General features: G+C 42.4%; 2 protein-coding genes across 2 annotated transcripts; both read right to left on the reverse strand.

Annotated features, from left to right (window-relative positions):
- Window positions 1-856: 856 nt before the first annotated feature.
- On the reverse strand, window positions 857-4,880 carry LOC116710598 (globoside alpha-1,3-N-acetylgalactosaminyltransferase 1-like). The gene is made up of 3 exons (XM_032549738.1): window positions 4,628-4,880; window positions 2,777-2,839; window positions 857-2,473 (listed from the first exon to the last, which is right to left on the reverse strand). Exons 1-3 carry the CDS (start codon window positions 4,659-4,661, stop codon window positions 1,515-1,517), a joined length of 1,056 nt encoding a protein of 351 aa, XP_032405629.1. The 5' UTR covers window positions 4,662-4,880; the 3' UTR covers window positions 857-1,514.
- A 3,176-nt stretch (window positions 4,881-8,056) lies between these two features.
- pcsk1 (proprotein convertase subtilisin/kexin type 1) lies at window positions 8,057-19,580 on the reverse strand. Its single transcript, XM_032549737.1, has 14 exons — window positions 19,137-19,580; window positions 18,068-18,172; window positions 17,843-17,965; window positions 14,138-14,284; window positions 13,307-13,383; window positions 12,864-12,952; window positions 12,365-12,537; window positions 11,497-11,709; window positions 11,318-11,418; window positions 10,991-11,224; window positions 9,962-10,119; window positions 9,734-9,867; window positions 9,467-9,628; window positions 8,057-8,554 (listed from the first exon to the last, which is right to left on the reverse strand). The coding sequence occupies exons 1-14, from the start codon at window positions 19,323-19,325 to the stop codon at window positions 8,141-8,143; spliced, it is 2,319 nt and encodes a 772-aa protein (XP_032405628.1). The 5' UTR covers window positions 19,326-19,580; the 3' UTR covers window positions 8,057-8,140.
- Window positions 19,581-25,506: the final 5,926 nt, after the last annotated feature.

Below are 25,506 nucleotides of genomic sequence, written 5' to 3' on the forward strand. Positions count from 1 at the left end.
GTGTGAACGTGGGAGCATGTTTGTGTTTGGGCCGAGAGGGAGGAAGACAACAGCATACACAACCAAGTTAGTCAAGTACAGCTTATATAGATATATGTACATACATACAGTATGTACAGTATGTCTGTATATATATACATAATATTCTGTACATGCTGCATACATTCTTGTCATAACCCCAAATTCTTTCCACGTGCAACATGGAAAAACAACTTCCAATTTGAGTCTATTTTCACCCACCTGGTCTTTAAAGACCTTGGGACAGCGGCTCTTTCAGTTAATGATTGGCCACTGTGGGGAAAGTGTGCACTTACTGTTGTCTCTTATCACTGCCGACCACAAAGCCACTGGAGCAGTATCTCTGAGGCTGACATTAATGGAGAGGACAGTGCTTTGTTTGCAGAGACAGGTCAGTTTCTCTTTGTCTGCTGGGGGAAGAGAGAGTGTCCATGCAAAGGCGCTATTGACACCAATGGACCTTTAATTCAGTGCAGGTTGTGCAGCTAGCTCTAGCACGATTGCTTGACCCATTTGTTATCTCACAAAACAGACCATAAAAATAAAAGGAATCTTTTATGGAGATTTTTTATTATTTGCATTCTCATTACATTGATTTTTTTCAGTTGTCTTGTGAAATGCCACGTTTTCCACCTTCATGGAAAACGTGCCTTGCAAAAGTACTGATGTTTTCTTTCCTCGTCCTTCACATTTTAGCACATTACAACCACAACTGTAGCGGAATTAATTTCAGTATATATAATCCAGCTCTTTGGTGGAGACCTTGGTGGTTTGTTGAAGTAAATCCGTGAGTAAATAGCATCATGAAGACCAAGGAAAACAAAAGACAGGTCAGTGATGAAGTTTAGGAGATTTTTAACTGATACGCATGACACAGCATCAATAGGAGAAGCAGCCATGGAGACGGTGCAGATTAACATCTTAGGTAGGAGTATCTGTTGACAGGACAACTGTTAGTTATCCACTCCTTCATGGAAGAGAGGCAAGAAGAAGTCTAGAGTGCTGAAGAAATCCCATTTGCAGTTTGGCACCACCATGTGCCAGGGACACATCAGTTACCTGGAAAAAGTTGCAAAACACCATGTATAATGGAAAACTAACATTGGAGTTCAACTTGGACGCACCACTGAAACATGGTGGAGGCGGAATTATGGTGTGGGGATGCTTTTCTTTATGAGAGAAAGGGTAGCCTGTCAAAGATAATGGATGGATCTAAAGACAGGAGAATACTGGAAGAAAACTTATAAGAGAGCAGACTTGAGAGTGGCATGGATGTTCACCTTACACCATGGCAACGACATTACAGTTACAGCCAAAGCTACAACGGAGTGGTTTAGATCAAACCTCTTGGAAATTCCCCTAATGGAGACCAATAAAACACACTGGAGTTTGTTCTGATTTGAAAACGCGCAAAGGGCATGAATACTTTGCACACCACTGTGTACATAAATGAGTGCAAATTGCATTACTCTCTTGTCTTTCCTTTTTTTTAAATTTCAACACCTCTGTAGTTCTCTCTTCTCTATGTCATAAGCCTCACACTGCCTTCCCAATGAGACCAGTCTTTTTTTAGGCACATGGGCAGTAAGGGGCGAATCCCACCAGCTGTACTCTGGTGAGAGCACACAGGTAGGTCTGTGGTCGATCAGGTAGCGGTTTAAGTAGCTTTCCTCCAGTCCTTTGGCCATCATGTTGTTCGCCTGGTCCTGAAGTATAAGCAGAGAACACTCCCGAGCAAGTCTGCGCATCTGAGAAACCACCCCGCCATAAAACTCTGATGTATAATAGTATTCTCCCTCGTCCTCCTCTACGCAAGCGGATGACTCTTCTTGGTCTTCGTAAGGGAAATTGTTTCGTGGCATTTCAAAAAACTCTGGGTGTAGCGTAGCCACCAGATCCCCAAGGATTTCTTCCCCTACTGGGCCCACAAACTCCTGGTCAATGTCAGCGCAGAAGATGTAGTCGACCTCTTTGCCAATGGTCCCCCAGATGGCTTCGGCGAACAGCACCATGCGACGGTAAGCCAACCTGTCCCAGCCAGGCAGCTCAGCGGCCGGAAGCATCTTCATCTGTCGTCCAGGGCCCAGTTCAACCGGAGGATCCAGAGTGCGGGGGTTGTCTGTAAGAATGTAATACGTGACCATCTGACCAGGGAGAAAGTGGTTTTCGGCTGAGTAGAGGAAATGACGGACAAACCGGGCGTAAGTTCCCACCACAAGGGCCAACAGGCCTACGCGAATTCCTCGTTCTGAGAGTTTTGCCCTGCGCCACACCGAATTGTGGCTGTCACCCCAAACCATAGGGGCTCCCCACGATGTCTCCTGTGGAGTTTTTGAGTCCACTGTCTTCACTGAAGACATGTCTTTCAGTATCATTCCATCCTTCATTCCCAACACCTGAGACAAGGGATGGGCTGACTCCAAACTGGCAGCAGCTCTACGTCCATTAAAGAAGTCTAGAGAGACAAAAAGTTGTCATTTAAGAACAAAAACCATACTGTACTTGGATATGGAAAGTAATCACGCCTATTAATATTTAACTGATTCCTAAAGTCAACACTGAGACAGATAAGTTTAAAACTCTGCTAGAAATGTAGCAAAATACAGAAATTACCTGTATAAAAATGATCAGAAGCAACTGATATAACTATTTGGCCCACAACTCATCTAAGGTCCAAGTAGGTCTGTTCAGCACATTTTTCGGTGTGCATGCATTGTCCTGATACAAAGTGAAAGAACATATTGCTCTGTATACTTACATATGATAATAGACAGTAGAAAACAGCACAGAAGGAGCTGTATTCTGTTCATTCTGACTGGGCCTGCATGACGACAAACACACAGTGCACAGTGAAACAGCGGCAACTTGTCCTCATCCACTCTAGTGCAGTGATGGGTTTTTTTTTCACCTTCTTTGAGATTTCTTCCATGTTAGCTGTTTTTATGCAACTTAAACATTTTTAAAATGAAGACAAAGATAACCTGGGCAAACATATAAAATTAAAATTATTTAATCTGCTCAAGCTTTTTACTTCCCTGTGAAGAAATGTTTTTCCACTCCTCTGTGCAGGATTACATTAATTCACTCAACCTAAGGGGTTTTAAACATGAACAGCCTGTTAAAGGTCAGCTACAGCAACGGAATTTATTTCAACGTCAGACGTGGATGAGGCCACTCCTAAAAGTAAATTTATTTTGATCCATCCAGAGGTGGACTTGCTACCTTAGGGTGCTTGAGTTTAAGTCCTGACCTGATCTTCTCCTTCAACATTTTCTTTAGACTTTCTTTCTGATCTGTTCTTAAATTTCTGGAAATTGGGACATGATGTTTTCGTTTAGTTTTTTTTTTTTTTTTTTTTAGATAATTTAGTCAACTTCATGTTGTCAGGTAGGTTCTGGTTACAGGGTCGATATTTTCCAGGCACTTAGTGTCATCTCATAGCATAATCAAGTAACTATGTTACCTTCAGTTGCTATAAAAATCCTGAATTTATCAAACATAACTCAAAAGCAATTTGACTTTGCAATTTGACATCTTGAAATTAGCCCTCTATGGCTTTAAGAAGCTCCTGCTCTTTCTGATATTCCTCTTGCAACAAGTCATCACAACAATGCTCCTCCACTATGCTGCCTACAACCATTATTATTACGAGAGTTGGACTGCAAAGTAGTTAGTATGATGAGCTCAGCAGATGTTCAGTTCCACCATGTTTGAGGATTTCTGCTGCTGCTGCTAGTCTGTAGGAGTTGACGAGTTGCTCTGTGGTGACTGCACGGCGGAGCTTTGTGGAAATAGGCGATGCTTGGAGAGAGCAAACGTTTAGGCATCACAAATGGTTGCCACAGGAGATTAAAGGATTTCTCAAACATGCATGAAAGAATCAAAGCAACACACCAGGTATGTTTTTGGTGATGGAATAACATTAGAACATGATGTAAAGCTCAAGAAGTTGATTTTACATAATACCCCCATTTAAGTATTGTTTTTAATCCTATGTTGATCAGCTGTGGTTATGGGTTAATAGGTAACAACTTTCTTTTCCTCACAACCAGATAAGTTGCTTTTTTTCATTTAATTAAAAACCTTTTTGCTTTTTGTATTTCATCATGTGATTTTTGTCTGATACTCAGATTTGTTTCATGCTCTAAAATGTTTAAGTGTGGTCAAATAAAAGCATTAAAGAAAAGAAATCTGTAAGGGGGCAACTACTTTACCACACTATTGTTTTTTGCTGCAGTTTGAAACCTAAAGTTTTCTGCTGTAGTTGTCTGTTTTGACTTGGAGGGAGGAAAATAAGAAGATAAAAAATGACATTTAGATGAATAAAAGCATGTAATCTGCAAGACCTCATGTGATACTTTAGGCAAAAAATAGAAAACAAATGAGACAGTTAGATGTCAAACATCTTTGAAGGCATGCAAGTCCCGTGGGCTTTTTCCGTTTTACTTGACGAATTTCTGAAATGGATTTCAGCTACAACTTTCAGAACAAAGGCAACTTTAACCCACATGCGACACACATACGCAGCTGCCAATGGTAAATAAATTAGGAGAACAAAAAAAATGACCAAAGAAAGAGACTGCGCATTGCCCCTGGAGAGTCTACTAACCTGCAGGAGACTTGCAGAACAGGAAAAGTGCCATACTGCTATCGGTCGTTGGTTTAAACTCTCAAAACCTAATCTAATCTAACAGTGCAGGAAACTATTTCTGCCCATTGTGTTTATTTCTCTGGGTAGCTCAGCCAGCCTCTTCCTGAGCGTTTGCCATTAAAACCACGGTGTTTGGCCACTGGTTTTCCAAAGCTTCAGATTCTCTCTCCTCCTCATGGCTTTCAGATTATTTTCCTCTCCTCTTGCTGTTCATACTGAATCTTCTTTCCAGCAGCTCCCCCCACACCCCCACCCTCTCACATTCCTCTTTACATTTTTTTTTTGTTGTTTTTTTTTTCTGCAGCTTTGACTCTAGGAGCAAAATCCAGACAGCCAGATGTGTGGGGAGGAGTTGAGGGAAACAAAACCAGGGAAGTGCAACTGCTGAAAATGTACACACAATCAAGAAACAGCAGAGATAAACAATTTAGCTTCCTTCCCACACTGGGGGTAGAAGCTCAGAGAGAATCACTAAATGTCTGGGTTTTACTTGCTTTATTTACAGTTGAATTTAGTACTGACGTTGGATTTGTTTTGTCCACGAGGTGGAGATATTTAGTTGGAAATAGACACACGACTGCATGGAAAACATGAGAGGACGTTTGAGCAAAATCAGACCAGCAGATGGCACAGTAAGTATGCTAAAACCGATTCACTGTGAAAATATGGAGCTTCGTCGCTCTACATATTCAGCCTCGTTTAGGCCTTACTTTTTGAAAGGCGTCAGGTTTTCTTGTTCTGGCTTGTTCTGCAGTCCCAGAACCAGAACCAGAACCGGAACCAAACATGGAGAAGCAGCATTCAGCTTCTACACACCACAAATCTGAAACTGAAGAAAACTGCAAAACAGCTCAAACATGAGTTCCTTTAAATCAAGACTAAAGCCCCCATCTGGTTAGAGTCGCTTTTGGACAGTAAATGAAACATTGACCAACGTATAACATGAGTATTGACAAAATGTTTGTTACTATTTTCTGGATTGGTGACTGTGTGTTGTTTTGTCAGCAGAGGTGATCTGTGTGGGAACAAGGCTGTCATTCAAACCCGACTCAGTCACAGCAGCTCTGTCAGGAAAACCGGGACAAAATTCAAGGAAGCTATTTTGAAAAATTTGTGAAAGGAGACGAAACATGATTGACTCAAAAATAACAAAAAGAAAATAAAAACAGGTAATTGCCAGACTACACAATCGCAAATAATCATAACATATCAATAGGAAGTCAGTACTATTTTAGAATAAACAGATAAACAACTATGGCATTACTTGAATTCCTGGCAGAAAAAAGTAATTATGTTGAGCAAAATAAGTGTGCAGTTGGGGTGCTGTGGTGGCCCAGGGGCAAAACAGGGCCCATATATTTAGGCCATAATCCTTGTGGCGGTGGTCGCTGGTTCAATTCCCGGCCAGGCGACATTTGCCGCATGTCTTCCCCCTCTTTCCTGTCTAACTACTTTCAAATAAAGGCCACTAGAGCCAACAAAACCTTTACAAAAAGTAAGTGTGCAGTTGAAATTTTTATAGCTGAAAGAGAGAAATTATTGGAAGGGTTTTTGAAAATATAGCAAAAAACTCATATTTTCTGTATTTATTGACATTTTCACTCACAGAACCACACAAGGTTTTTACTGTGGTCACAGGTAATAATGTCCCTAAAAAAAAAAAAAAGAAAACCTCTCCGCATCCCGACAAAATCACCTCAGACTCAAGGTGTCACTTTGCAGTTTATTCGATAAATTTCAGATTATTATTTTTTTTTATACATCCACACAGAAATGGCAACGTAACGTTAACTTGTGTAAACGGCGTTTGACTGAAAAACCTGTCAACAGAAGTGTTTAAGAAAGCAGCACGGGCTGCTCTGAAGGAAAGGTAAGTTGGAGCACGAAAAGCTTTTAACCAAACGGGTCACTTTGCTGAGGCGGCGACCCGAGGCAGAGAGCAGAGACTCCCCGTGACGGCTTCCAGAAGGATTCATGTCACAAACACTAAATGCTAAATCCAGCAAAACTGATCAACATTAAACGGAGATTAAATGTGCCCAGTAATCATAGCAGAAATTAAGGCGTTCAACAGGAATGTGCTTTGATGCTGCAGGATTCAGCCCCTATTCTACAGAGGTTTGGGCCAGGTGAAGATTTTTCTTTCCCCCCCCCACTGGTACATAAGCTGGAAAACAATTTTTTTTCTTCCTTTTGCGAAGCTTTTCGACAGCAACATTTTTGGCAGTGTTTGTAGTTATACATATTTATAACCATACAGACTTTGCAGCCACAAACTGTGTGACCGGAAACCACAAAGAAATACATTTTTAAAAGGTTCTGATGTCTTATTAAACTTATTTCACAGGCTTAAATCATCTATAGAAAAATAATTTATTTAATGCAGCATTGCACTCAAAAAAAAATAAAAATAAACTGCTGGGGTATTTGCTTAGCTTTTTGTGATTTTTAAATTCCTTTTTTATTTTTTTTTTACATTTGTTTATCCTTATTGATTTGCAAGTTAAAACATTTGTATTTGCTTACTTAGATAGCAAATAATTTTTCTAAATAACATTTATTTCTCATAATACTTGTAAGTATATAGAAAATAAAGCTACTATTGTGTTGCTTTGTTGACACCCTGAGAACAGATCGAAAGCCAACATTTTCAAAATAATTTAAAGAGAGTATCAATTTAGCATTTTGCAATTTGTTTCTGGAATTTTTCAGATTTATCTAACTTCCTTTCAGCTTTATAGAATAAACCTTTACTCAGAGGTAAAGAAAAAAAGTTATTACAGTAGCTCAGAGCATCAGGAATAACTACATATAGATGGGATTTGCTTAAAAGGGCTTTCAAACCATATTACAATCATTGTTTCCGGATGACAATATAGAAATAGATACTACTGCAAAACTTATATTCTAACGGTGGCATGCTTAAGCAGGCAGTAAAGAGAAGAGAGCCAAGGCCACCGAAACTTCCTACATCCCTTTGTTTTCTGGTTAAATGCATTTAGATGCTCCACATGAGGATATACTGTACTTTACAGCACGCAGGCTCCAAACAAGTCCATGTTGGAAATAAAGAGTTTACTGCTCTAAAGGACTGGATGAAAGAACGGATCTACAGACAGTTATGGATTAGAAGTAGATAATCAGAAATGCAGCATTTTGGGTATTTCTCATCTCAAGGTTCCCTTTAGAGGTTTTGACATCCGGCTGCCTTCTTTCATCTCTTTGTCTTGTTCCTCCGCTCCCAATCCAACAGCCTAGCCTCTCCTCTCCTCTCCTCTCCTCTCCTCTCCTCTCCTCTCCTCTCCTCTCCTCTCCTCTCCTCTCCTCTCCTCTCCTCTCCTCTCCTCTCCTCTCCTCTCCTCTCCTCTCCTCTCCTCTCCTCTCCTCTCCTCTCCTCTCCTCTCCTCTCCTCTCCTCTCCTCTCCTCTCCTCTCCTCTCCTCTCCCCCTGCGTCTTGCGCCTCCCTGGCTTCTACTCGTCATCCAGCATTTCAAACAGGGCCTGCAGCAGCCGGTCGTTTCTGTGCTTGTACGGCTTGATGTTGTAGAAGCCGTCGCTGTAGTCACTGTAGAGGCTGTCCCCCGGCCCGCTAAACTTGTTGATCAAGTCCAGAGCCTGGTACAACTTATGAGCTGGGAGTTTCGTAGGAAGAGGGAGAAAAGCCCGGCTTTGCTGCTTCCTCCGGGCAGAGAGGGGCCTCGCTGTGGCCCGGGGACGCTGCGATGCGGTGGCCTGTTGTTTGAAAGCCGTCTGAAGGAGACGTAGCAGGGCCAGGGAAGGGCGGCGTGTGGAGCCGCTTGAGGGGCTTTTGGGCTCCTTCTCTGAGACTGAAGGAGAGGCTTCTGCAGCCCCGGTCTTCTGAGGGGGGCGGGGCTGCGTGGGCTCCTGTGTCACCAACAAGACACGAAGAAGACACGGCATTTGGTCATGACGCAGATTGTAAGAAAAAGAAAAAACAAACAGAGATAATCCTCAGAATGTGCGTGCGGGTTGCGTTGTGTTTCATTTGGCTTTAGCAGAACTGATGTGATAGCTTGTAAGACAAAAATTTATCTCATCTTTAAGGATTGGACGGAGAAGCCGAGAAATGAGTCTTAATCTGAGACGGCACCAGGACCAGCGAGCTTTGAGCCTGCGGCCGAGTTTTGCGTCTTATCTTTCTCGGTTCCAGCCTTGAAAATACCGTTGCTGCCATTTGTCAGGCTACACATACCAAAAACCTCTCTGTATAAATATATAAATAGACATTACTTACATAAATGTGATTTTACAAATATCTCCACACATTTCTGCCATTGTTGTCGCAGTTGGGTATTTCTGTGTAAAATTTTGTAGCTATTTTAATACAATTTGAAAAAAGGCTGTAACATGGGAAAAAAAGTGAAGAAAGTGAAGGAGGTGAATATTTTTCCAGAAGCTCTTTAAAAGCTTATAGGCTGAAGAAAACCTATAAGAGTAGCAATTCTAAGAGTACAGCATGAGCTACAATTCAGCAGTTTAGTTAAGGTACTTTTATGTGTTAAAATGGTGCACTCATTATTCTGACCTAAATCTAAGGAGGGATCTTGGAAATGAATGTTTGACAGGCAGCTGCTCTCCAGCAAGTCTAACTGTGGCTGAATTTGCAAAGAAGATTGGGAGGGAAAAAAACTTCTCTGCACGTCCAAAGGCGGCAAAGACGTATTACTGAAGACCTAAAGCTGTAATTGCAGCAAAATGTAGCTCCACTCAAATCCCAATGAAAACGCCTTAAAGTTTTTGGCTGTTCGACGACATCAGAAAAAGTTCGAGGCTCACCTCCATCATGTCATCCATGTGCTCCACCCCACGCCGGTCATTCTGAACGGCGTTGTAAGGAATGTAGACTCGAGGTTTCTTCATGTGTTCCGGCTTTTCCGATGTTCCGTGGAGTATCAGCTTCCAGTTCAAGATCCGCCCCTTGTTCTCCATTCGCCCCGACTGCGTAAAAGAATACGAGGGCTTAAAAGGCAATAGGAGATACTCAATACATCTACAAAACAAGCAATATTATGTACTGATTTGTAAAATGAAAAAAACCCTCACAGTATCTGTGATCTTCAATGTCCAAGTACCAGCAGGGTCTTCTCCCCAGGTGTGCACCGACATAAAGTCCCAGTTTTTGAAGCCGTTGGATGACGTGTCTCTTTCTCTCTCGGCCAGAAGCACGGTGGTTGTACCTGAGGCAATGCCCAAAGGAGCGAACTGTTTACAACTACATCTGGGTTTATTGTTTGCCACACATCCTTGTGTTCATGTTTGCACATCTCTGACCTGCGGGGGAGGTAAGCGTGATGTGCAGGTCTCCTCTCCGGGTGTATTCAATGCTGGCCTCCACCTGCACGTGCTCCAGGGAGTGGATGGCGTTCTCCTGGCCCTCGCAGGCTTTGGTTGGAATCTCTATGGTGATCTCTCCCGCCGCCTTCAGCTCCCTGCGGAACGCATAGAATTAGCTGCGGCTGCGACGTCAACAAACCCTTCGCGACAAACCCAAGGATGTCACATGGCCCCTGGCTCAGGACATTTCTATTATTAAAGAAGGACAATTATTAAAAGCATGCATTATTATGTTTAAATTTAGAGGAGTAACAATCATCTTTTAACCGGCTTGTTTAGTACGGTAATCTTGTATATATATATATTTTTTTTTATTTGTATTGCCCACAAAGGAAATTCTCCTATTTTTCACCTAGATATTAAATTATAATAAATTTCTTTCAATTGGTGACTGTATCACATTTAAAGTGATACACTAGAAAGTTTCTTTTTGCTACCTCACAACTTTATCCAACATTTTCACAGACCTGCTCATCATCCTCTTGATCTCGCAAAGCTCCACACTAGTCAGGCTACACACGCTGGTCAAGACTTGACACCTGGTCAGTGTATGTAAGTCCTAGTTGCACTCGTTACATGCCGCCATGTTACGTGTTTAGCGGCAGTCCCAAGTGCACACAATATGCGTCTGCAGATTTAGCAGCATTTGGTCATTCATTTGCAAAAAGCAACTAATCCCAATCCCTCCCAGACATGAATGAAAGGATTTATGCGTTTGAGCTGGCATGAAGCCAGAGGGGCCGTCCAGACTGCTGAGCAGAGCAGAGGAAATGGAGAGGCAAATCTTTCGGATTAAACAGGGGCAACGCAAGGTAATCAGAACATGTGTGTTGGGGATACCGAGACTGCTAATCCAGCATAAAGTGAAGAATCAACATAAACTTTTTTTTTTTTTTACTCTAGCGCTCTCCTATGCTGGATTATGCAGCAAAATGTATTATCTCTGCCTCAAAATGTTCCCTGTACCTTGGCTGAAAAGCGTCGTCTCTGACGATGCACTGCTTCTTCTCCGGCATGTGTTTCCACACGGCTGGGTCTGCGAGGTCCACCAGTGCTTTGGCGTTGAGAAGCCCGAATCCGAAGCGGCTGTTCACCATCAGCCCCGCTCCGTTCCTCTTCCAGCCCGGGTTATTGGCCAGCGGGTCGAACTCCGAGGTCCACACCACAATGTGCTGCAGGTCCCTCCACGTGAGATCCGGACTGAGGCAACACAAAACAAGCAGACCAGTGAGCATGTATTGAAACGCGCAAAACAAAGCTTTGATTTGCTAAGTGACTTGCAGAGTCTCATACTTTTGCTCCAGTGCGAGGGCAAAAATCCCAGCAGCCAGTGGGGCGGAAGCCGAGGTTCCAGTGTGAGTCTGAGTGCAGTCGTCGTGAAGATCGGAGCTGGTCTGAACAACAACAAAGAAGGCTCGATGAAGAAAGTCCTGAAGTAGATGAGCTCTCTCTCTCTCTCTCTCTGTACTTACAATCCTCTGGTCGGTGTAGTCTCCGCTGCTGTACGCCGTAGCCAGAGTGGAGGAGCACTTCTCGGCGTACCACGGGGACAGGCCCTGCTGGGAGGCGCTGCTGATTGAGATGGTGTAGATGCTGTCTGTGTAGCCGTCGCAGTCACAGTTATCGCCCTGGCGACCTCCATTACCCGATGCCCAGACAAAGATGGAGCCTTTCCCATTGCGACCCTACACAAGACGAAACAGAGAGCGAAAGGAGGATACTGGGATGTCTGAATCAGATAATCTCCTGCTGGCTAGAATCTAAAGCTGATCCTAAACTATGTTTAAAATGCATTAAAAAAGTTATTTTATATGAAAGATTTTTAAAAAGTGACAGCTTAGGATGTAGTTTGATGTTTCTAAGAAAGAGTTCAATTAGCATCAGTGCAACGTTTACAACGTTTTTGTCATTAAAATCTTCACACTTAGCAGCTCACTGCACGGTTTCTATTGATCCTGATCCATTTGACTCTCACCGCTGCTGCATATAATTGCTCCTGTTAGCAGACCCCACCAGCTAAATATAGTTTGCAGAAGTATTCATACTCCCTGAATTTGTAACCGTTTTGACATGTTACATCTACAAATGTCAGAGTGATTTAGGGAATTATTTGCACAACGTTACTCTGAATTCTGAAGCAAAGATTTTAAAAAAATAAAATAAAATAAATATGTGTAACATGCATTTGTATTCATTACCCCTGAGTCAATTCTAGACCAAAACTTTGGTGCAGTTACAGCTAAAAGTATTGATGCAGCGATGTCAAAAAATGTCAGAAGTTCTGAGGGTGCATGTATAATTTTCTAGTACAAAATGGTGTCTGTGTTATGTTTTCTATACCTGCTGAATACCGTATTCAAATGCTTTCTGGGCCAGGCGGCCAGGACCCTCCACGGTCTTGCCGTCGTCGTTGGGCCCCCAGCTGGCGCTGTAGATGTCCACATGGTTGGGGTTGAACCCAATGGAGCTCGCCTCGATGGCATCCGTCACAATCCCATCCAGCATGCGAATTCCTGAGGGTAAAAAAAAAACCCAAACAGAAACATTAAAGTTCAACACACATTTTTGGCTACATTATCTGAGGCTCTCCAGAGAAGTAAGATTCTGACATGAAAGCAGCCATGTGGTGTGAAGGAAAAGGTTCGGATGATCGGGGTCAAGTGGAGAGTTCAGAGGAAGTCAAAGGGGAGACAAAATCTAAAATACTCGCGTTACATCTTTAATTTCAAAAGCAAACACTGCCGCTTATAAAAACAAACAACAGATAAGACAAAACACACACAGCGTTAAGAGGTGGTGAAGCTGAAGCTCACATTTAGCTCAAATCAAAAGCTCTCACCTCCAACCTTGGAGTTGTACGCCACTCCGACGCCACATTTGTTGTTGTCAGCCTGCATTGCAATCTCCCCTGCACACCTGGTGCCATGCCTAAAAGGAAAAGCGTAAACCACAAATATCTTCATTTCCTCAAAGAAAGGTTTGGTTTTTACCAAATAAACAAATAGCTAAAATAAGTATATCTTCCGTAAATAGTCTCTTTATGGAAGATTTACCCAAATAAATAAAAAAATCATAACAAATTTTACTTGTATAGCACATTTCAGCAACATGGCAGTTCACAGTGCTTCGCATCGTAAAACCACAAACATCCAAAATAGAAATAAATGAATAAATGAGTGAAGCAATGAAGACATAAACACATACAATTGAATTGTTTAACCCATCTTAACTCAGTCTGAGACTAAAAAGTTGAGAGTGGTTAAGAGTATAATCTGGACTTACTTGTTTTCATTGGTGGAGTCGTATCTGGGGAAAGGATCTGGATCGTTGTCGTTGAAATCGTAGCTGGCTGCCGGATCCTTTAAAAAAAATAAAAGGGAGCAGGGTGAATTTTTTCATGCAAAGAAGAATCCGATGCAGAATATAATAATTCTGTAATTGTTTTTGACAGACAACTTTGTCATGAATTGACAGGCTGCCTGGTCTTCCTCAACCTGCGTTTATTTCCTGTTTGTCAGTCTCATAAAACAATGAAATAAAGAGTTTCACTGTCATCCTGTTGCCTCTGGTTCACAGTAACAGTTTCCATATCCAATGAAATCAGATGTCTGTGATTGTCATTTTAATGAATATAAATTATGCAAATGAATGCTGAAAATTTGCCCTGATTATTATGAATAAACATTCTGCCTGATTGATCTCTGGATTAATAAGCCTGAGCCTAATCGCATTAGGAGCTGTTGTCATACATCATTCCTCATCTTCGCTCTCTGCTCTCCTTTCCTTTTCTTTGCTGTGTGCATGGCTCCTGTAAGCGCTGCTTTCATACCATATCACACTGTTGATTGGAATTTTTTTTGTGAAATAAATAAATAAATAAATAAAAGAGTCAGAGAGGCCTTGCAGATGCAAGAAAAAAAACAAACAAAGACATGCGTTTTAAAACTCAGCAGTTACAAATTCAAAAAGCCTGGAGGCCCCTGAGCTGACAGGCGTCAGCAGAGGCTCATCACTGCCTCTGCGAAACGCCTCGCGAGGTGTCGCCGGCGCGCGTCGCCACGGCAACGGCAGGCCCAGACGACGGAGGCTGTCTCCATGGAAACGGTGTCTTACGTAGTTGGCATAGATGTCTGTGTGGTTCCACTCCAGTCCGTCGTCGAGGACGGTGATGACCACTCCCTTCCCCGTGATGCCCTTCTGCCAGACGGGGATCACGTGCAGGTCCAGCTTCGGCAGCGAGGACGACGACCGCGTGTCTTGCTGGATGTGGAGGACAGAAAAAGAAAAACTTTAATTAATAATTATTATTTAAAAAACAAAAAAACAAAACCCTTCTTATCTCTTTCTGACCGCTTCACCTGAACAAGGCTTTTCAGGAATTATCATAATGAACTTCTCCTCCCTCCGCCCCGCTGAGTCTGCTGACCTTTACAGACATTCATCACTGGGCTGTCAGCCTTTTTTCTTTGCAGGAGTTTGAATCCACTCCTGCTGCTGCACAACCACTCACAGGGAGAGTGTGACTGGAAGGTCAAAATAATTGAGCCTTTTGTGTCCTTCAATACAACATCTTGACGCTCAAGACTCACACTGGTGCACATGGACACGGGGGGCTGGAGGGAGCTCAGCTCACATTTAGTGATTCCATGAACATAATCAGAGGGAGACGAGGGTGACTGAACGATAGTCTTTCCCGTTTTGAGAAGTTTTGTGGTTCAGAGCTGGAAGAAGCTCAGACTAAAAACAGAGCTCTGCACATTGTGCGTTACGCTGCAGAGCACCTCACCAGATATGAGTCATCCCTGCGATGCATTGGCCTCCGCTTTGATTCCCTGCCTCCCCCTCTCCCCCCTCCTCTCACCTATCGCAGCTCTTTCACTCAGGACAAGAATCCGTTCCAGCTGTGGACGATTTGCTTTACAACAGACGGTATGACGTGAACAACAAATGCCCAAAGAGATGCACTATTAGCACAGACCGACAACCTCGCAGCCATGCATGTGAGAGGAATTTCAGGCCACATGTATGAGTCACCCCCTAATTAGGCTCATGCAGTCACCCACTCATAATAGATAAAGACACTTCATCTCTCGCTCCCTGCTGCAGCGCTCCACCTCTGATCGCATCACAGAGCTCCACCCTAACTCCAGTATCAGCATCCATCGGGTCCGCCAGCATCGCTGTCACTGCGGTCTTTTATGACCTCTCAGTCTTTGTGTTATCTAATCATTTTCCTTCGTTATCCTTCCTTTGCCGGCTCTGTGGGGAAACGCCTTGTGCCACAATGTTAAAAACAGAGGGATGCCTCTGCTCGGTTGTTCAATCTGCTGCCGGGTTGTTGTTTGTTTTTTTTTTTGCATCCAGTTGTAACCCGGTCCCCCCGGTGACACAGACACGGCTTGATGTGGAAACACAAAAAGCGGCGCTTTGAGGCCGATCCCATTAGTGTCATCATCCCTCATCGGCAAAGCTGATTCATCTCAATTTGCTTTCTCGGTCGCCGCAAGCATGACTCATGTTCTGTTAGTGCAGGTGCAAAAAAAAGAGCCGAGGCCCAGAGAACGGATCTGTCTTTCAGACGTCCACACATCTAATAATAATTTTTTTTTTAAAGTCCGATTTGTGGAAAGAATTCGATGACGTTTAAGCCCCAAAAATGGCTAAAATAAGGATTTGCTCTCTTCGGGTAACTGGTCGGTCTCACCTGTTTGACCCGTTAATCCAGGTCATGTGAGGTGATCCGGTCAATAACAGAGCACATCTGTTCCCTGTAGCTTAACAGCTGACGGTGAACATGCTCCTCCTCTGCCTCTGTTTGCCACTTTATTCCCAGAAAAGTAGCTCAGAGGATATAATATTCATTAAATCGCAGTAGAAAATTAATAACTTGATGTTTTCGTTTTTTGGAAAATGCAAGGCATTTTACTGCTTTAAAATGATTTGTTTTCAATATTTTTTGTCATCAGATCGACTTGGCACAATAACAATCTTATACTGGACGATAAACTGTCCCAGCAATCACTGTGGTATATGATAATATTGCTGTTTTGAGATGATTTTCAAGTGATATATCGAGAATGGCATAATAATGCCCTCTCACACACCAATAAACTTTCACTTTGTAAAGAAGACTCAACACTGGAACAGGAAGATGTCTTCAGTATCCAAAATAAAACGTAGCAACCAAAAACAATAAATGAAATGAGAAAAAAAAAAAAAAAACATAAATAAAACGGATTTGGATGTAGCTGCAATAAAAATTGTCCTTCAAAAAAATATGAACCATCAGGATGGAAATTATCAAGCTCACTTTAATTGATCTTGCAATTAATTGATTAATGGTTTATTGTGATTAACCAAGGTTTAAATCAGTCCTTGAGTTGTTGAAAGCCACTGACTTTTCATGCAACTTTGAAATGCATCCCTGCTCTAACACACTCCAGTCAAGTGGATGAAAAGTCTCCTTAGTAAGTGATCAAGTTTAGCGGATGCCTTGCATCGAGTCGTGTGTTATTCAGGTACATTAGACTGCGGCTGAACACCATTGGTTAAGAACAGAGCACGTTCATCTGTTGGAATGGCCCAGTCAAAGTCCAGACCTACGTCCAATCGAGAATAAGACCTGAAAGCTGAAGTTCACAGGCACTTCATCCAGCCACACTAAGTTCCAAGAGGTGAACACAAACGCATGCTACACTTGTCAAATGTTTGCATTTAAATGTTTTTAAAAAATCAAGTGTGAACTTTGCAACTAAAACTATAAAGCTGGGATTTTACCAGTTAGAACAACGTGGAATAGTGCAGCACAGAAGGAAAAGGATGATTTTCAAGACAAATGACTGACAATAATGTGCTGGATGTTTTTGCATTTAAGCCTAATTTTATTGTTTACCCCTAATGAAATACAATAGAAAACAACCAGCTGTCCTAAAAGAAGTCATAAAAGCTCATGGGCAAAAAGAAAACTTTTTGCCAGGTGGGAATATATGAGAGAGGCTTTGATTGCAATCTTTCCTCTAACTACATGCCCTGGGACAGTCAAAACGTCGCGTTTAAATAAGGATTTAATGCGTTGTGTTCTGGCTTACCCCATCCGACTGGATTACGGTCTCTCCAAACCCTCTCATCTCCACAAGGGACCTGGTGACCAATTAAGCAAATAGCTCTCTTGGCTGGCGCTGCCTGACAGAATGCTTCTTTTTTGCCCCTCCATATTGCAATCTGATGTCGGTGTGTGTACATATGCAGCATATTCACTGTCTATTCTCTCCATCGCAACACTTGGATTAATTAATTCACACAAACCAGCTGATGCTTTACGTGTGAAAAATGCAGAGGTGTTCCCATTAATCTCTACTTAAAAGGCTACGGGACGCTGTGGTGGCGTAGGGGATAGCACGACCCACGTTTGGAGGCCTTGAGCTCTAGACGCGGGTTCGATTCCCGGACCCACCGACATTTGCCACATGTTTTCCCCTCTCTCCTTTCCTGACAGCCTACTTTCATATAAGGGACACTAGAGCCCACAAAAAGACCCCCTGGAGGGGTAAAATAAAAAAAGAGGCTACGGGACAAAGCGTGGATCCATCCAGCTCTCACAGGGCTTTAAAATGCATGCGGGTCTCTGATGAGAGCAGACAATCCGCAGGCGAACAGACCCAAAGTACACGTCATATAGCCAGGAAGTAAATGACCACTCAAAACACTTTCCCGCTCAAACCACAATCACAAATGTGCAACATCCACACACCTCTGACATAAAACTGAACATGCTCAAATGGGTTTTTCGAAAGCCTTGAAAACAAAACTACAACTCACCAGGTACCACTGCTGGTTCCACATGGGGTCGTCAAAAAGTTTGTCCACTGAGCAGTCCCTGCATTCCCTCAGGGCCGCCCGCTTGCTCCTTCGCTTCTCGTACTGCTGCTCTGCCCACAACACCTGCGCCGACAAACGAAGAGGTTTGATTTTGCCGGTCTCTGAAGACGAGAGAGCTCCAGCGCGTTTACGGGCACAGAAAGACCCCGAGACGTAAAAACCCACCCGGTCGTCCTCTGAGAGCTGCCTGGTGATGTGCTCCGCGCCGCGTCTCATTCTGCGAGGGTGGCTGCCATGTTTGAACAGGAAGAGGTTTTCCAGGGCCCCGATCTGCAGAGAGCGTCAGATGGTGGACAGATAAGCACACTGCTCAACTGGAGGTAACATAAAACCAACCATTTGGTGATGCACTTTTATTTCTTAGCTCTTTATTTCAACTGATTATATTATATATAGTAATACATGGTTGTAGATCAGTTTGTAACAGGATAAGCAGTGGTTACTTTACAGGTTTTCATTTATTTTATTTTTTTCAAATGAAGATAAAAAAAATAACCCACACAGATCAGACCAGCATCTTCAGGGACTTTAAAGCTTGCATCGGCCAAACTGTTGACACATAAAGGCTCAGCCCAGTTTTAATCTTAACACATATCGCTGGAAATATAAAATCCTTGGAAAATAAACTGTCCGCAAATAACTTGGAGGACGCCGATTGATGCCCAGAGCAACAGGCTCCAAAGAGTTCAGACCTTCCGTGACTTCTTTCTTCTTTTCTGCTAAACTAAAATTTCTCTGCTAAAGAAACCAATTCCAAAGCATGATGCTGCCACTACCATGTCTGAAAGCTGGTCTAATCTGACTACACCTTCTTCTGCACCTGTGCTGTGTCTCTACATGACTTGTGGTAAACTGGGAATGTATAGTCACAAATCAAAATCACCGAGGGAATGTCAGCAGGTTTAGCACGGTTTTGTCGTGTTTAGAATAAGTGGAGTGATGGACAAGATAAAAAATAAATAAAAATCCGGACCCAATTTTTTATTATTATTATTCTTTTCCTCAGTGAAATGAGACATTTCATTAACCCCCCCCCCCAAAAAAAACACACTTTTCTTGTTCTGGCTCTGCCTACGTTAAAATACTCCTACGTAAGACACACTTTTTTCATTAAATTAAATAAAATTATTGTTATTATTATTATTATTATTATTATTATTATTATTATTATTATTATTATTATTATTAATAACTAAAGCTGGTGCTTCAGGGCGTTGGTGCGGGTGTCGCCTACCTGTCGGACCAGCTGGTAGTCCAGCTCCTTGGCGATGGCCTCGGCTTCGGACAGCCCGCCGGGGATCTCCACAGCCCACTCGTTCAGGTACTGCCTGTCCGCGTAAGACAGCGCCTGGGAGCGGGACAGCGCGGCGCAGAGGACGGCGAAAACACAGCACATCACCGCTGGACGGCATCTCACTTCCATGTCAGAGGGAAATCAACAAGATGAGAAAAAATATATATATATATAGATAATCTCCACACAAAAAAACGGGGGGGAAAAAGCCCTGCGAGATGTAAACGTTGCGCAGTTCTAATAATGACATAAATGGATGAATCAGTCGTTAAATTCAGGGTGTTCCTGATGGAACCAGCTCCCTGAGATGGAAGGAACCAGCTTGTCGTGGGAGAGGAAATACTGCTGAAAGGCAGGGCTCGGTGTCAGTGCGCGTCTGTGGTCGTGATGTTGGTAGGAGGGGGGGAGCTTACACGTCACATCACTGGTACTCTGACGTCAGTCCGGCGTCCACCTCTGTTTAGATTGGGTGCGAGTTCCTGAAGGAGAACGTCTAAGCGGGAGGACTAAAAATATCACACGAGTGTTTATCTCGGGGGATAAAAAAAAAACCAACCAAACAAACAACAAAGATCCCATCTGATTACATACTTTGTATACTGTATGCTCTTTATCGTCGCCATGAAGGCGGATGCGCTGCAGCATCTGCCTCACGTGCATTGTCGTCTGCGCGTAGCCGTCATGATTATAATCAAGAGTCGTTCACGCGTGTCTGAGCTTTTTTTTTTTTTTTTTCCCCACCCCTGTCCGCACCGAACAAGCAGATTGTGCCTCAAGGAACTCTGAGAGGCAGATTCTGCCGTCTGTCTGTCCTCAGGCTGCGGTCGCGTCGGGAAAAGCTTCAGCACCCCGGACAGCTCCTCCTTCCCGCCATGAAACCCAGCCGAGCATTGAAAGCGGGGCTCTCAGGGGCCCAATTTCCAAATAAAACAGCAGATACGCGAACTGTGGAACATGCACACCGCGCGTTACATTAACCCACTCTTTAGTTTGTAGATTTCTGCACATGAATCAAATCTACTTAAAGAAATAGAGACTGATGATAACAAGTACTATTCCAGAACTTAAGACGTTTTCGCGCTTTATGTAACAGTAAGCCTCCATAGATTCAATTGTGATTTCATTTTGTTTTTTTATGGTGGTGCAACACACACCTGTTGATTAATGACAATAATGCATCGTTTTTATTTACTTCTTTTGTTCATGTAAAAATGTTTGGTTTGCATTTTGTGGTCAATATTTGGCACAGAGACTTACAATTTCATTTCTTTTTGGAAAGTAAATCAAGCTCGAACAAAGACTATCAGATGACAGTAAAGGAAAGAATCTTAACAAATATTTTTTTTTAATTGAAAGCTTTATATTTCTTTTGTTTTAGCCTATCACACAAAGTATCAAAAAATGTAGTAAAGTTTGACTAAAATGCCAGTGTGAAGTCATAATGAGGCGTTTGATGTAGCAAATATGTCTCCTGCTCATGCAGTTTACTATTTCCTCACTACAAGATCACTTCAGAGGCGACATGATCAGGATCATAAATATTTTTTTATAGATATTGTTTTACAGATAGTTGCGGAAAATTTAACACAGGAAAGACCCATGACTCACACAAAACACACACACACACACGCACACACACATACACACACACACACACACAGTGAGCTTTGTTTGCTAATATCAGAGAGGGAACATAAGAGCCAACTTAAGTGCAGGGTTGAAATCGTGGTAATAAATGGCTTCTGGTAGTGAGGTCTGTAACCTGAGCTGCATGTCCAGGGAGGTTTAATATGACAAGAAGGGAGAACAAAACAGCAAAAACAAACAAAAAAATGTTTATGACTTGAATATGACACAACCAAGCCATATGAACGTATTTAAATGAAAACATTGCTGATGTTTTCATCAGCAATGTTTTGCTGATGAAAAACATCAGCAAAACATTGCTGATGCTTCATCCTAAAGCATTTTAGGATGTGCTTCATCCTAAAATGCTTTAGGATGAAGCACATGCAGCCTTTAAAGATAAATGCCGTGAAATGAATTCAAGCATTCCCAGCCAGAGGAAGTGAGAGTCAAACACAAAGAAGCAAACAGAAAAAGGAGCGAGCAGGCTAATAGCCTGGTCACTGTCCAGAAAATGTTGCTCTTTCGAACCCAGACCTTTTCTGACATGCAGACTGCAGCTTAAAAAACCCTGATAAACAGTTTTACCCCCATTGATTCTCAATTCTGATTTAAGCCCTGCCATCATAGCCCTGCATTGTCCTGCTACAAAGTAAATATTTGCCTCCTTCTCATGTTTTTAGCAATCCAACTGTTTTTCTCTTGTTACTTTGCCTTGTACTTTGTTTGCCCATCACCTCTGATCAGATTCCTGGTCCCTCCTGAAGAACAGCATCTCCACAGCAGGATACAGTCACCAGCCACCATTTTTCTCCATGCAGATAATCTGTTCATGGCGCTCCTGCGGTTCACATATCATGCCACACATAGCAAGTAGGCTAACATTTTGGTCTTATCTTTCCTGGCATCTATTGTTACTTTTGCGGTGGAGCAAAAATGATCTTTTTTGTTTCAATTTTTGGTTTAAATCTGATCAGGGCACCTTGTTCCAACAGACTTTTTTTTAAATCACTTGATGAAATTATGCAAAATCCTAAAAGAAAAAAAAAAAAAAAGCATCAAACTTGGTGGTTGCAAGTTTCAGGAGGATGGAAACTTTTGCGAGCCGAAATAAAGTTTTTCTGTGTTATACCATAATCTTAAAAGTTTCATACTAATTTTACCGATCGGAAAATGATCCCAATAGCCGGATTAATGAGATAAATAACACTGGGTTACAAAAGAAAAAAATCTTTTGGATGTTGTCTTATGTTTTTTCCTACCTAATTAGGACTATTTCGCACTGATGAATCCAACAATGACATCCATTTTTGTCAATCGGGTAAAGTTTTTATTCTAATTTGATTTAGAGAAATCCGATCTTCTGACTAAATTGATGACATTTTTGTGACATAATCAGCTAATTTCCGTTAATATTTGTCATTAAAAAAAGTTTTAGGAGAAAAAAAAAAAATTTCTAACTGAGTGTATTAATTAAATGTTACAAACTTGGATTTCTGTAGATTGAATAATAAACACTGATAAGGGTAAGTGCATGTAAATTCACCATTTCGCCTTCATTGTGCTAAATTCTCCGTCTCTTTTCTGTCCGGATGGAGTCTCTCCTCCTGCTCGTCACTCACTGATCCAGATTCTCAGGAAACCGATCCAGACGTGAGAACAAGTCGTGCATTTTGATGCTCATGTTGCATCCGTAGTTCAGAAAGTTGACCTGATTGAGCAAAACCGGTGAGATTTTTGAATTCAGAACATCAAAATGACCCTAAGACAGTTGAGAAATCCCAGACAATTGTTTAGCTGTTAACCAGTGTAATAAGTCTATTGAACAGCTTTTTCTTTTCATAAAAGGATATTACTACGCAGTATGAACTCTCATTTAGCTATCTCGTCAAACTGCGACAATTTCAGTTATTCGTGGAAACAATAACGCCAAGCTCAGGCTGCTTACTGATAGAAACAGTGTGTCAGCGGTTTTAAATGAGTGCAGTGATCCATAGACCACGGCTTGATTGGAGAGACGGCTGTGTTTGTTCACCCTCCTTGAAACCACAGAGGCCTCAACAGCCACACAGCACAGCAAAGGAACAGCATCAACCCGTAACAATGGAGCACAACACTAGTACTGCTGCAGTGGTAAAGGACACTCCAGTTTTCATTTTAATGAGGTGTGGCGTCTCTATAGAGTGAGTTGTTAGTCATTACCTGTAGTCATCTGGTCGTGTACAAACAGGTTCGCAGCGCATCGGCTGTATAATCCATCTTTACCTAGCAACAACTGTTTGCTCTCACTCATGCACACAGAAACACAGAAAGAAAGAAAAAAAAAAACACGGGGTCAGTTTATGTCAGGAAAAGCTGATTTTGTTACAGATCAGTGAATCTTTGTTTATACTGATTCCCTGAATCCAGCGTCCTTACATCTAAACTGTGCCTGAGCATGTCAGCAGAGAGGGGTGAGATCATTCTTCCGTCACACACACACACACACACCCACACCCACGCCCACACACACCCACACACATCACTCGCATCAGGCAACTCCAGAGGTCGAGCTGTGCGTCTCAAGCTAATTATTTTTCCAGGTGCACCGAATCGCCTCGCGATAGGGAGCTTTTAGTCGCAGGGTGACGCAGGTGAAGACGTGGAAAGAGGAGAGCTGACTCAGCGCATGTTAACTCAAATGAAATCAATTAGGTGTGGCCAATTGATCATTCCTGCATCCCTGCTCATCTCCTGCATCGTTAGCCGTCGCAGTGTTCGGCATGAAGTAAATGCAACTCAAATCATTTTCTTAGATTATTTTTATTTTAACATTATGTAAGACGCCATCGTAAAATAGAGAACAATCGCGTCGTGGACAAGGAAATGAATACACAGAGTAGCCACACTTTTCAGATTCATATTGTGTAACAAGTGTGTGTTGGTTTATCACACAAAATCTCAAGTTAATCATAAAGGAGTACTTGAGCGACGTTTGTTTCAACTGTGTTTCAAACGACAAAAGCAGTAAATGACGAGGGACTGGACATTGAGAGGGTTGGAATATATGCCAATGTTTGATTAACTTTATTAAATGTTGCCTATGCAAGTAAAAATAAATAAACAAGTAAATAAATTTGTGGTCTATCAGGAACTTGTAGCAGCTAACACACTGCGTCGTTCAACTGTGACCTCGTGCGACCGTAACCGTACAATTAAACCTGGAATCAGACACAAAGGTTCAGGATCTGCTCCAGTCGTTCGCATGATGAACATTTTCAGGCAGCCTTCCACAAATGTCATCTGATCTCATCCTCAACGACGTAAAATGTCACTCTGGGGTCAGATAGATCTGTTTCGTATTGACAATGACGCTTCGGGGATTGAGCTGGGGACGGGCGGAGGTCTGAACGCTTATCGGGCGGTACGACTTTTTGAATTCACTCTGAACTGTGAGTTTTTTGGACAGCACCAGCTGCTGCCCTTTTTGTCTGTCTGTCTGTCTCCTGCCCAGCTGTCTTTGTTTAATGTCCCAGACTTACGTTGTGTCCCTTACGGCGCCATCGAACTGGTCTTCAATGGACGTGGGTGTTGTTGTTTTTTTGTTAAACTATGTGTGACAATGACTGGCTGGACTCCTCCGACCTCTGACCTGACAATAATGTTTTACATATTATAGAACTGTAGGACTAACCTCAGACTTTAAAGCTCCTGCTGAACTGTTCCTCTTGAACACAGTCCTGGCTGGATCCTCGAGGCTATCAACACGTAGGGCTGATAAGACTGTGAATCATTTGTGATCCTTCCAAAAATAAGCAATACAGGACATTCTGTTAAAGCTTGTGGCATTATTGCTACATGTGAAACTTCTTTTTGTGCACACTCCTTAGAGGTCCAGCTCAGCCAACCGAATGGTGTTTTGTTCAAGACTTCCAGGCCGTGATTTCAATTCAAACTCAAGCTCCAACTGTATACATCCAAATACTGTTTTGTCCCAAACTCTACCTGATGTCAAAGTTGTTTTTTTTCGAGAGTTTTACAATCTCTAAGGCTGCACTGAAAAACAGTTTAGACTCTCTCACCCTGTGTGATGGTGCTGCACCGTTTCAGTATGTTGATGAAATCCTCATCTGCAGCCTGGCTGCTGCTCAGTGCACAAAAGACACTGAAACATTTGCATGCTTTTGGACACAGTTAGTTTGTCAAATTTGCAATTTGTGCAGGAAAGTGTTACATTTTTAGGACATTTTATCACTGCTGATGGATACTTTGTCCTCGCAGCGTGTTTTCTGGGGTTCAAAATATTCCCAAGCCCACCACTAAGAAACAACTTTTGCCATCATATTGCAGAAATTTAATTCCCAATTACCCTGAGGAGCCCTAATCATTTAAACAAACACCTGGGAGAACTGTGCATCTGCTGAGCTCATTATACAAACTACTTCTTACTGCTACGCTGTCAAAAAACGCTGGTAAAAAATGCTGTTAAAGGGTTAATAGAGGAGCGATGTGTTGACTTCCTGAAGGCGGAGTCTCAGAAGAGCAGGAGTTTTTAATAGAGGCCCAATCTCAAGCCGTAAAAGTACTAAGTCAAATTTATTTTAAGTTATGTTTGGTACATACAGCATTGTCATAACAACTGAAAGTGACATAGTTACTGGATTGTGCTATGAAATGGCACTATGTGCCTGGAAGACCCATAATA

Source organism: Xiphophorus hellerii, chromosome 20 (assembly GCF_003331165.1).
Source record: "Xiphophorus hellerii strain 12219 chromosome 20, Xiphophorus_hellerii-4.1, whole genome shotgun sequence".
In the NCBI taxonomy this organism is placed as follows: Eukaryota; Metazoa; Chordata; class Actinopteri; order Cyprinodontiformes; family Poeciliidae; genus Xiphophorus; species Xiphophorus hellerii.